Source organism: Rhopalosiphum padi, chromosome 3 (genome assembly GCF_020882245.1).
Source record: "Rhopalosiphum padi isolate XX-2018 chromosome 3, ASM2088224v1, whole genome shotgun sequence".
Lineage (NCBI taxonomy): Eukaryota > Metazoa > Arthropoda > Insecta > Hemiptera > Aphididae > Rhopalosiphum > Rhopalosiphum padi.
In genome coordinates, this window is record NC_083599.1 from 34,079,056 (window position 1) to 34,092,704 (window position 13,649).

Genomic DNA, 13,649 nt, shown 5'->3' on the forward strand with positions numbered 1-13,649 from the left:
GCCGGCAAAATAGCAATTTCCTGTATATTCTATACTGTCTTATACACAATTTAACTGAAATACGTGTTATTCGATTGCAGTCAAAGATAACGTTTCTGTATATTTTTTCCGAACGTTATATAGGCACCTATAAATAATAGTCTCTCTATATATATATACTGGATAGCTTCGTATTACGTGCAGTTCTATAGTAATAATGGGTGTATTTCGTCGATAGGGAGAGAAAAAAATGTAAAATTATTTTAGGTACACTGCAACTACTATATAAGTATAATATAATAGTCTATATATGTTGTTGTACCTACAGAAGACTGTCATTATTATTAAAGTTTAAGAAATAGGCTATAAATATTATAGCTATATTATGTAATATTATTCACTTTATTATAACTGCAGATAATGCGCATGTGTTCACACTTCTATTGGTAATTTTTAAATGTATAAAAAACGAATATAATTCAAATGTTTTATGACAAATCTATGTTAACCGAAATCCTCTCATCAAACATATTATGTATTGATTTCAATTTAGTTCAATATCGTTGTTCTGTCCGTTCCGAGAAACCCTTCTCAATAAAATCGCATCGACTAAATAATCTATATAAAACCGACTTATTTATATGTATCTATAAAACACACTGTTTCACAATAATTATTTAAACTGTATAGATTATAATATATTAATTTAAACATTATTTATATATGACATTTAAAAAAACGATTATCGATTAAATTTAATTGTAGAAGCTTTGGTAAATCGTTGTTGAACTTCGTTTTCAAACAAAACATACATATTAGGCGTCGATTATTATTTCATTATTGTTTGAATACATTATGGAAAATCGATATGATTTAACACAATGACGCACATTATATGTATAATTATATAATGACCTTAATTGCCGGGAAAATTATCCACATCATAAATATCGCTATTACATAATAACAATATTTAGATGTACCTACTCAAAACCGCGTAAACGGGCTGTCATATTATAGTATAATCGTTGTCTGTCGTTATTATACTTATTATTAAATATAATACGTTACCTATTTTCGGGGGAGTACAACGATAATAATGAGCTTTAATTACTTAATCGACAGCGTCGTGTTTACAGTCGAAAACAATTTCGTAAATTTTTACCTATACACCGGCCAGCCGTGGATTAACTTGTAATATATACGCACATGCAGTATAATATCATATATTTAGGTAGGTGTATTGGTAGATATATGATGTACATCTCGATGAGTATTTTATTATTACATTAAACCGCACACGTGCCCCGAGGGCTTCGCTCGTTATCTTGTAGAAACGCTCAGCTATAATATTTTGTACTATTCTTATTATATTATTCTTTTAATCCTGTGACGGGTTAGCTATATAGGTTTAAGCTACCTCGATGATCATCTAAACGATCGGTGGCGTTCGCTTATTGTTATATTGCCAGTAAGTTATGATCGCGATATATGGTTATACAACCTTTCATATATAATTGATAAAATAATATATATAATATATTTAAAATTATATTCGTTTCCGCAAAAATATAATCAAAAATAATGCAAGCAATATTGTAAATAGCTAATAACCATATTGTTTTGTTAGCGATGTTTAGATAAAGTAAAAAATAAAAATACAAGAATAACCATATTATATTATTATAGGTACTCAAAAAGTTAATAACCCGAATATAATACATATAAAATGATTTTGTTTTTCGAATACATTTTGATGATGAATATGATACGTGTTTGCGTGTTTCCGAAAGGTATCATCCAAAATGTTATTTTAATTCAATTTTATATATTTAAATAGCCTTCAAATGCCGATTATAGAATATATAAGACACGCACTATAATATTATATACACAAAGCTATGATTACTATATACGTGTAATATTATATGTACTATTTCTGGTTTTCTATTTTGCGCATAGCTATTTGTGTATTATTTACGCATAAGTCTATAACTTAAATCAAAAATTCGGTCAACCAAGTATCATACGGATATTTATGCACAAACTGTAATTGTTATTAATATAACCTCTACAAAATTTAATGTTAAAATTCCAAAACAATTACTCATTCGTATATAAGTACATAACAAAGCTAATAGTCAAAGACGCGTCCCAATGTTGTATATGCGTATGAATTGCGATCAATAATAGTATAATTATTGTTATAATCTATTTATCTGTTTTTTTTTTATTGATATTTAATTGTGGTAAAAATATTTGGCTCCATGGTCATGAAAGTAATTTGTTGATAAACCCTAGACTTATAATTTGCATTTGTATAAAAAATAGAAGTCTCGTATCTTTATTTTATACTGCGAGTGAGATAACGTTAATAAAATGTCATGGTGTTAACAAATTATTATAAACATAGTTATTATTTTATTTTCCTAAAAATATCTCACACGACGACGACGATGATGACTACATACAATATACTACAATTTTTGTCCGTAGGCAAAAGCATCCAAAATCAACGTACAGAGCTATATAGTAGTCGATTTTATTTTTCAACTATAACCCTACAGTTATAATGTCCTAATGGTTCAAACTAGTTTCGAAGAAAATAATATTTGGCACTGTAGCCTTGCAAACCTCACGGTAATTTGTTCCAGTGTGTTTCCATATGTTATATGTAATAATAATATTGTTCACATATATAGGTACTAATAATATACGTCGAGGGACATGCCACACGCGTAGTTCTTATATCATATTTTTTTGCATTTACTGATATATTATTGATTATTATTATATTATTAGTGACTGACTAACTTAACTTTAAGGTAGACAATATCACAAAAATGTGCATAAAAATAATAATATTTGTGATGATCCAGTCGTTATTATTATTATTGATTATAAGACTCGAAGACAAAAACCAACGAGGCTGTAATAACTAATTAAGTATATTGACCGTATATTAGAATTGAATATTGCTGTAATTTTAGAAGAATTTGTATTACACAATAATTAATATTTTATTATAATTTATTTGGACATCATTATTATTTTTGCGGAAGATCGTTATTGTAATTTGATGTACAAATTCTCTTAACTATAAACTAGTATAAAAACATTTTTTTTTTAAATTTTACTATTCTTATTAAGATAGCATAATACTGTAGTTTCTAGCGGTAAATTGACTGCACACGTTGTTTTTCTAAAATTGAAACTTGATAATCATTAACAGATAACATTGTTTGCACGACAAATATTAAAAATTAAAATTATTAGCGAATTCATATCAAAGAAAACATTATTTAATGAAACACAGGTAATTGGTTAAATGTATATATATATATATATTTTAATATGCTCAATAGAACTGACGTATCTTGACATATTATTTGACTAACTATATTAAACAATATATGAATTTAAGACATTGACGGTAACATATTATTATATACGAGTATATGATAAAAACCATGGAGGGGTATATTTATTGTAAAGCGTAAAATCGTATTATATTCGTAATATCCATTAGGGAAGTAAAACACTTGGGAGATTTTTTTTTTACCATCCAAAAACTTTGGTTCGGCCCAGCTGCCATGCACACACACACACACACACCATACGCATATATATATATATATATGTATATAATGTAACATTTGCAGCTCTCCATTCTTTTATTTATGTATAGTTACGTACTTGTATATATGTAAACCCATATATGCATACGAATATGTATATAATATATCGTATAATATACTCGTTGGATAATTGTTTTTCTCTTTTTTGCATTCGAATATTTACACCTCGACTTTCCGATCTCGTATATGACGGACCTATTGTTCTCCGGTTCCACTCAACTGCAGTATACAATAAGTGTGCTAGTGCGCGCGTGTGTTTCTAATGGAGTGTGTGAAGTTCGTATTATGTTATAATATGGGAAAATATGATTGTTTTATTAAAAAAATAAAAGTTTATACATAATAATATATAGATTAATATACATTTAAAATTAAAACACACATCATACTGTATGTATATATTATATCGTAATCATATAGTATATCAAATGATTAATGATTGATTTCTGAAATGTTAAATAGCCATGTAGAATAAAATTGTCAAGCTTTATTTGTAATAGAGTCCAAATAATAGACAGTAAAAAAATACCAAAAGTGAAGTGATTATGTAGGCACAATAATCATATATAGGTAATATTGTGTAAATAATATCAAACGTGCATAGTTTTTTGAACCAAAATTATTTTCATAATTCCGTTTTGTGCAGTATATATAATATCAAAAATTATATTATGAACAACGTTCGAATTCAATAATTATCTTTAGTGGTTTTATATACACTGTTCTTTTCACAATCTTCGTAGTATCATCATATGCATCAATATCCTATATACTTACATAAATAACTTTAGGGCACATTTAGGGGAAAATCATCCTTATAATACTGTGAGACTACGAAGCATGTATATAGAAGAAGAAGAATATTATTAATGAAAAACAAGGCCAAACGGTATGTAGGTACCTATCGAGTGAAGATTCGACAATTTTTCTTTCGATTTTCTTTAAAATATGTATCAGATATCTCTGTATTGTGTTTTATAAACGTATACCTAACGAATTTAATAATATTACGTGTATAAAATCCGCGCGCGCTTGCGTATATTGTATACAGAAAATATAATGTAACCGATGGAATTTCATGTATAGTCATTGTGTGCACATACGGAACAATGTTGTTTCGTGTTAGACCTTGTCACATTTTCACGCATTATTATTATATTCGTGTGCATGTGCGCAAGTGTGTATATTTTTTTTCACACTCCACGTACGTGACGATTGGCCCTCCTACTCCGAAGACTACGAAGACGAAGCCGACGACGACGACGGCGATGTGAAGTCGAAGGCGCGTCCGTCAAACCGCAACGGCGGCGACGGCGGTTGTGGTGGCTTTATAAAAAAAATGTAATAATAATAATAATAATAATAAATAAATAAACGAAGAAAAAAAAATCTGACTATTTTGTCGGTTCGCACGTCGTTCCGCCGCCGGCAGAGTACATATATAATATATAATATACGGACGTTTTGCTTTCGTGCAGCCAAAAAAAAGGTTCCTATATATACATAATAATATTTTCTTGTGGGTTCACACACACACACATAAACCGTCAAAACCTATATTGATTTTTGAAACACAAATGGCTGCTCCGTCGCCACTTTTATATGTACGTATTGGTATATGTATAGACGACGTATTTTCGCTTTTGTACAAAACTATGTAGTCTTTTTTAATATTTAAATTCATTATTCATCAATATACACGTGTGTATATAATAAATATACTAAGGCCGGGATTTACTTACTTCCATTAGTGAGTTCAAATGCTATGAAGTTTGAAATTATTTTTCCATTTACCTATTATATACCGATTTTACACATCAAAAATCGCACCAACTAATTATAATTTAACAAGGTAGCGCTGAGACGTTGCAATGAAGTAGTAACCGAATGAAAAAGTTTCTTATACTCATCCATAAATACTTTTATCTTCGTTTAGATGTATATTTGTTTGAAATTTGAATATAATTATGTTTTTATCAGTTTTTCTTATAATTCGACTGCAGACAACGATTAACTCGGCCGTCGATTGATTCTAGATGAACTTTATAGAATAATGATGAAGCGATATTAATTATTAGCCAATAACTGATATACACATATTCAATAAAAATTTGCGAAAAAAAGAAAAATTATTTATATTATTATATGTAGTTAGTTTTCATCGTGGTTTTAATAGAACTGTTATAATAATAATAATAATAATAATAATTTTTATTTAAAAAACCTTTTTAAAAATTTTCCAAATATAATAAAATAATTTGGCATATTATAAACATTCAAGGGTTATATAAAATACATACATATAGCTTATAATTATTAAACATACTAGTTCAAAAATATAAAATGATATACATAATAGATTGTAAATAGATAAAATAATAATATATAAAGTCAATTAAAGTTATAAAAAAATTAACTAGCCAAATAAACCTACCGTCGTATTGTGCTACATATTATATATTATGATTGCTATGCGTATAGTATGGAAACAACAGTATCAATGTTAAAAACTATCAAATTATAAATAAAAATTGTTTTTTAAAACTAACTTAAGTTTTTTTAAATATATGTACGTGTGTAAATAATACATAAACCTTTTAAAAAATATATATTTAAAATTACTAATAATAAGCAAAAAATATGCATTTATATATAGTACAATAATATGTACAAGTTTTCAGCCCTAATTTTTTATAACGAATATATACATATTTTATAAGCAGTTAAATGCACGTCGCGTGCATTTCATATAGACGATCACTAATTACCGTAATGACACTGTTTAATACCCAATAGGTCGTAAATTTAAAATAGTATGCACTAGGTATGTCGTAATAGTGATAATTAACACGAACGGACGATTTGATTTAATTTGAAATTAAAACGATTTAATATATTGCAGGACGATTGGTTAAACTATTATGTATTTCAGTTATGATATAATAATATATGTGTTTTCCGACTAGAGTATTATAACTATATATAATACACAACGTTATTACATAATTAAAATTAAAATTGAATGATGATAAAATACAGAAAAAAGACGACTATTATACTGCTGGCAGTTTTGAGGGCTGCAGCCCCTCCAACTCAACAGCCTAGAAATGTATGTGAGATTTAAAAAAAAAATTAATTATTTTCTACACATATTTTATAGGTTAGTGATATACGATTAATTTTCACAGAGTGTAACTGAAAGTTAACACTCAGGAGAATATATATTATGAAAAACGTCTATAATGTAGGTATATACCTATTTAATTATTAATTTGTCCGTGAGACTATTTATAATTTGTTCATTCTTTCAATGAGACAATGACAATATTACTGTGATTATTATTTTTTTTTTTTTGATAGAACGCAATGTAATAATATTTTTTGTATTTCTTTTTTTTGTTACAACGCCTTCAAAACAGCGTGTAAAGTTTTTACATTGTGTATCGTAAGACAAAATTCACTGTAGCCTATAGGTATAGTCACGACATCATTGCAGACGTCCCGGTCGAGTGACACGATCATTACAAATAACTAAAAAATAAAAATAAATTTCTAATTAAGTTCAATACAAATAATATATACCTACATCACTGGTTTATAAGTACGTCCTGTAAAGTTTAATAATTTTAATAAATTTAAAAATTAAAATTAAATCAAAAAATATAATTAATCATCTAATCTCAACGTAATTCTAACCATCTAACCACAAAAATATATTCGAAATTAACTGAAGTAAAATTCTCTGGTATATATAGTATAACTTAATATCTCGTAATAATATTTATAATACTATATCTTATAAGTTATAAGACTTTTACTTAAACTAATAGGCGTATAATGTAGTCTTAAAATTGTAGTTGTCGATAGAGTCTTGTAAAACAAATTGATACATCGGTATAGATCATACGTTACTCCAGTGCCAAAACATCATACCAGAGAAAAACATAATCAAAATTTGTATAGTTATAACCATAACTATACTTATTGAATGTCGACAGCAAAGTAACTCGTTAAAGTCGTTTTGGGTGTATATATACTTACTGTATTCATACCACCTTTATTTATTGCATTCATTACACCTACTATTACTACTATTATTGAAATACAGGTTAGGATGTAAGCGCATCGTAATGGAATAATAATATGATATGTATCTATATTGTAACTTAATTAAAATCAACAAACTTAAACATTTCAACCCGTCAACGTCGTCCAAATAGTCCACATATACACACATCACAATGCATACCATCTTTATGGTGTATCTGATGTCATATATTATGGCATGTGTTATTTAAATATGTCTTTAAAACGTCTTGTCGTGCTTTTTTTTTAACTATGGGTAGGTAATGATGATGCAATTTTTCCTCACAGAGATTTGATTTTTTTGTATTCAGTCGTAATAAATTATTATTACTATAACAGAGTACAAGTACTGTGCATTGTACACGCGTTTAAACCAGGGTTATATGCATTTGTTATTGACAGCGTGCAGTGTCGTATAGGGAACCAGACGATTTTTTCGGCGAAGGAATAAGATTGGAAATAATTTTAAAAATGTGTCAAGATATGATCAAAAAGATACGAATTGATCGACAATAAGTAGCGATAATAACGTTAAGTATTTTGTAGGCAGTATAAGGTATATAACAGGGGCGGCCATAAACGGTCGAACGCGGACAATTTTAAAGTCGATCATGTTAGAATTTATATTTAGGGCCACGCGCACTACAATTAATCGAGGTTGTAGCGAATAAATTGTCGATAAGTTTTATTGAACAATTTTCTATGGAAGTCGATTCTCAAAGGTGAAGTACATTTTTAGTATGACCAAAAAAAGTTTGGCCTCCCCTGGTATATAATTATATTATATAAGTATATATGTGATATTTACTTAGTATACAAATATACCACCTACCCCTCATAATTGTTATACATATATATTAAGTTATATACAAAATAGGAGTTACATGATGATATAATTTCTAATTTAAATGCAATTTCAGTGTAAAATTGTCAAATCCTCCAGATACTGTCAGATAGCTCTAGGTCATAGCCTACCCACCCCATAATATACGATCTACATTACCTATACAGGATCAATATTTTGTATAAAATAAGTAAATAAGTAGATACCAACATATGAGTATTAAATATTAATTCATATAGGTACATCAAGAACCGACAAAAATAAATCGTAATAATCTATAAAAATCAAATATGAGACGAGTTGTGTAGTTGAATTTTTCTATAGCATAATATTTAATATTAAACATAGATATATAATATGATTGCATTATTCTCTATTCGCGTGTTATATACGATATATCATTATAACTCATAGTAAATACGCAACATTCAACCGAGCCTTGACTTCTGTTTAATTCTCTCTACCCTTTCGATAACAAAAATGTAATTGTTATTGTCGTCCGCGTGTATAGTTTACATATAACGTCCGATAATAATATATACGTATATATCATATTACGTGGTCGTAAAAACATGTATACGATGATAAATCGTATAAGATCACCGATGTGCTTGAATCGCAGGTCACACACGTGATAGCACATTATACGTTCGAGTATACGTCGGTCTTTTGACCGTATTCAAGTGTGTTGATAATAAAAATCCTAGAAAACCTTATGGATACTGCCGCTGCAGTCGCGATTGTTGAGGTCAACATGGTATCGTGACAGTAATTTAATTTTTATTTTCGACAAGTCGTTTAAATTTTTATTATATTATATACGATAATAATAATCTATAGCCTTTGTCACACACATACGCACAAATTAAAAGATTATTTTTCTATCACGATTGAGTTTGGTTATTTTTTTATTACTTGTAACATGTTAATTATTATCACGTATAATATATGCTCTATTATTGCCTGCTGATTAGGATACAATACGATATTATATTATATTTTTTTTCTCTATTGAAAATATAAACTTATAATAATGACATATATTATATATAATATAGGTAATATAATATTAGATATGTACATTATAGTTTATATTTATATTATTTTTTATTGCCTCAGGGCATTATAACGTTGTGATATCATTTAACGATACGATTGTAAAAGCCAACCGAGATCAAATTCAATTATCAAAACGACTTCGTGTTAAAAATATTATCTGTGGGATTTTTACAGATTTTCGTGTCTACATTGTAATATATCAACTAAACAATATAATATAGTATATAAATATATAATATTATTTTTAATTTAAATTAAAAGTTGCGAGATCAAAATAAAAAAAAACCACAATTCTCTATATAATTTTTAATATGCGCATACAACACCTATATGGCTATATAGCTATACATTATACAGATTCAATTTTAACGATTATAACAAAATACTTAGGTATATAGAATTGTATTGTTTATTTTTACGTTCCGTATTTTCGTTATTTTCGCATTCGTATAGTGTAAATAGTTACTTTTCAAAAGTAGTGAATATATGGATGGCCGTCAATATAACATATAACACGAGACTACAATTTCCCATACATATAATATATTTATAAACAGTTTGAAGGGGAGCATACAGTTTTCATGCAGACAAATAAAAAAGTAGAACTTAGGGCTGAAAACGCTAGGGGTGAATATTACGGTGTAGATGAGGTGGTGACCTGCTGCAGGTGAGCAAACGGCGAATATGTTTTTCATTTTCCTGCGACAGTCATTGGTCCTATTCATACATGCATATAAAAGGTGCGGCCAAACGAAGTAAAAGGGTAAAAAACAATAATAGTTGCGAAAATAATTACATTATTATGCTGAGGTACCCTAAAACAGTTTCGTCCGAATTTCCAATTACTACATGATAATTTCAAATTAAAATGGTTCCTGGTTTATTCCTATATGTGTTAGGTAACTCGTCACAGACCCTGTGTCACACTCACACTTATTGACATATTGTGTACATGGTAGTGTTTATTGTTTTTAATAGCTTGTGTGTACAATATGCTCATATATTATAAGACGCACAAGAAAACTGTAAACGGAAGTTAAAACTAAACAAAAACGACCCATAACGCGTTTTGTTACGGAATTACCATTTTAACGGTTTCAGAAAATAATATGTGAATCATTATAATTGCATGTGGAATATAACCAATTATTATATCTACATATTTTTAAACATAAAAAACTATATAAGTTCGTCAATAAACTCACGTTTAATTTACAAGCTAATTAAACCTATAATAATCAGTGTAATACTATATAATATTATAATATAACTATGATTAGGGCTTCGTATTTTATATTTATCGAGATGCAAAGCTTTTTACATTTCTGTTTATTTCCCAAATATATGTATAAAATGCAATTACACATACATAGTGAATAACTTATTAAGTATTAATTTGTAATGTGCATTTCAGAAAAATGTGGTATCGCAGAAGATGGCAGTCTCAGGGTAAACGGGAAAGGAAAGAAAATGAGGAAGCCTAGAACTATTTATTCAAGCTTACAATTGCAACAGCTCAATAGACGTTTCCAGAGGACTCAATACCTAGCACTACCCGAACGAGCTGAACTTGCCGCATCCTTAGGACTTACTCAAACTCAAGTAAGTCTTTGTTATTAATATTTTTCTATTTCTTTTTATTATTATTATTTCGAACCTTGGTATAGCCGTATATAGTTTAATTTAAAATTAATTATGAACATATATAATAAATTATTATTAATATTATTTTATTTTATAAATCAAATAACAGTAGGTGTATACATAATTTAACTATATTTAAAAAAAAAACATGTATTAACTTTAGAACATAGGTATAATTAATCGATTAACATTTTTAAAAATCATTATGATTTTAATTAAACGTATATCGTATAGTGTTTACCGTTTAAACACATTTATTTCTAAACGTACTTAAGGGTTTGCCGGAGGAGAATATTATTTTCATTGCCCTTCCCATCACCCTGTATAAATTAGTCGTAAATATTACATATTAATATTCATACGTCTAGTTTATAGGTACTTAATAAAAATTCATAATAATTTTAAACATAATACACGTACAGTGATAGTAAATACACATTTTAATGTATAGAGCACAAATAATCTAGTAGAATAAAATAAATGTACATATTGTGATATCATAATATAATAATATACATTTAGTATATAATTTTTTTTTAAATTTTAGTGTTTAAATACATAATAATAATACCATTATTTAAATTCAAATACATAATTAATGATATACATAATAATATAGTTTTTGCACTGTTTAAGTCTTAAACACATATTATGTATTACATATTTATAGGTATATTTTTAAATTATATATATTATTAATTAATTTTACTGTAGTTATATTAAATATATATTTTATTAATTATTACGATATTTGATCGTATTAAATTAGGAATATAATTTATTATAATCACTATAGTCTAATATTTGTTTATACATATTAAGGCATATAGCGATGTAAGATAGGGTGTATTATATTATTTAATAAGTTTAATGTTTATATAATAAATTTGTAAAAAAATTAATAATATTAATTAAAAAGTAATTTCTTAATCCTACTGTTATTATACAAATAGTTTTTTTTATTCATAAATTTACATTCTTTTTTTTAGACTATATAGAAGTGTTTACTATATACCAATAACTTATACGGCTATACTCTATCCGAACTACACCAAGGACCTTTTACATGCAATTTACGATTAATCAAAGAGAGTTAAATTAATAAATTGTAAAAAATGTTATTTTGAAATAATAACATACCTTCTATAGTCTGTATATTAATTACCAATTAGTAATTTTAAATAAATGGATGTGTTGAATAATTGGAAATATAAGTTTCCAAAACATACCATTTTAATAACAGTATATTATGTAGATTGTAGATATTATTAAACATGGACTTTTAATATTCCATCATTAATTCAAAACCAGAGATATATCCAAGTCGATACATTATGTTTTACTATAATTATTATTATTATTAATAATAATGGTATATACATAAGCGTGCATTTTAGCGACGACTACTGTGTTGTTGTTCTACTTTTTTGAAATGATACACATTGTATTAGTTTTAAGTCAACAATCGGTCTGCAATAGGTATGTGGTATATTATGTATACTATATACGCCTGTACGTAAAATACGGCGTAGATTAATAATATGTTTCAAGCGGCAGAATTGGGTGTATAGTCCGATTGTAATATTAGATTACAAAGCTGTGTCTCCTGAGTATATACATATAATATTGAAATCAAACACGCCCATTACGGATATTTCTGCCTATATAGGTTTTAAAATTCTTTTGGAATGAGATAAAACGGTACGCGGAGCTATCACGCAGACCATCTCCGCACACGCTGCAGCTGTAGGAGAATAAAAAGGGAAAAATACCACTTCGGCTGTCGCGATCGCAGTCGTGTGTGGGTAGTTGCGGGTTAATGATAAATTATTATGTAAGACCTAGATAAACCGTATACGCACTATTATTATATTATTATTCCGTGTTTATGTTTTCCATATACCTATGTACAGCAAACGTTGCGTCCGGTGGTTAAGTGTCATGTCTGTGTGTGTGCGTGTGTGTGTGCGTGAGTAAAACTATAAAATATAATAAATTTATTGTCTCGCCGAAGTTGGCGTCGGAGGTGATGTATAACATACTATAACAGATAATGTTGAAGAAGATATACAAGCCCACATAATGTATAAACATCTTTATTTTAACGTTTATATTATTAATTATTGTGTGTAAGTATATGGAAATTAAATCGTTACTGTTGCCACATTGTAGAAGTGCGATAATTGGCATAGCTTTTCGAAATTCATCTGATCGATTCCAACGCGTTTTGTTAACACTAGCGTTTAGTTAAAACTAGTAGATTTGATGTGATATAAATAAAAAAGAAATATGACCTACCTATTTATAATTGTTTTAACTGTTAAACTAGTCAATAAAGCTTCTAAATCACTATCATTTTTCCTATTAATTTAAAAATAATCCTTCGGTTAAAATAAAAA

The 13,649-nt window shown here is 27.6% G+C and overlaps 1 protein-coding gene across 1 annotated transcript in view; it reads left to right on the forward strand.

Annotated features, from left to right (window-relative positions):
- The window catches only part of LOC132924311 (homeotic protein distal-less-like), a 106,744-nt gene that overhangs the window by 9,078 nt on the left and 84,017 nt on the right, over positions 1-13,649 (forward strand). The window contains exon 2 of the mRNA XM_060988540.1: positions 11,021-11,208. Coding sequence (XP_060844523.1) covers positions 11,021-11,208 — 188 coding nt within the window. The remainder of the gene's footprint in view (positions 1-11,020; positions 11,209-13,649) is intronic.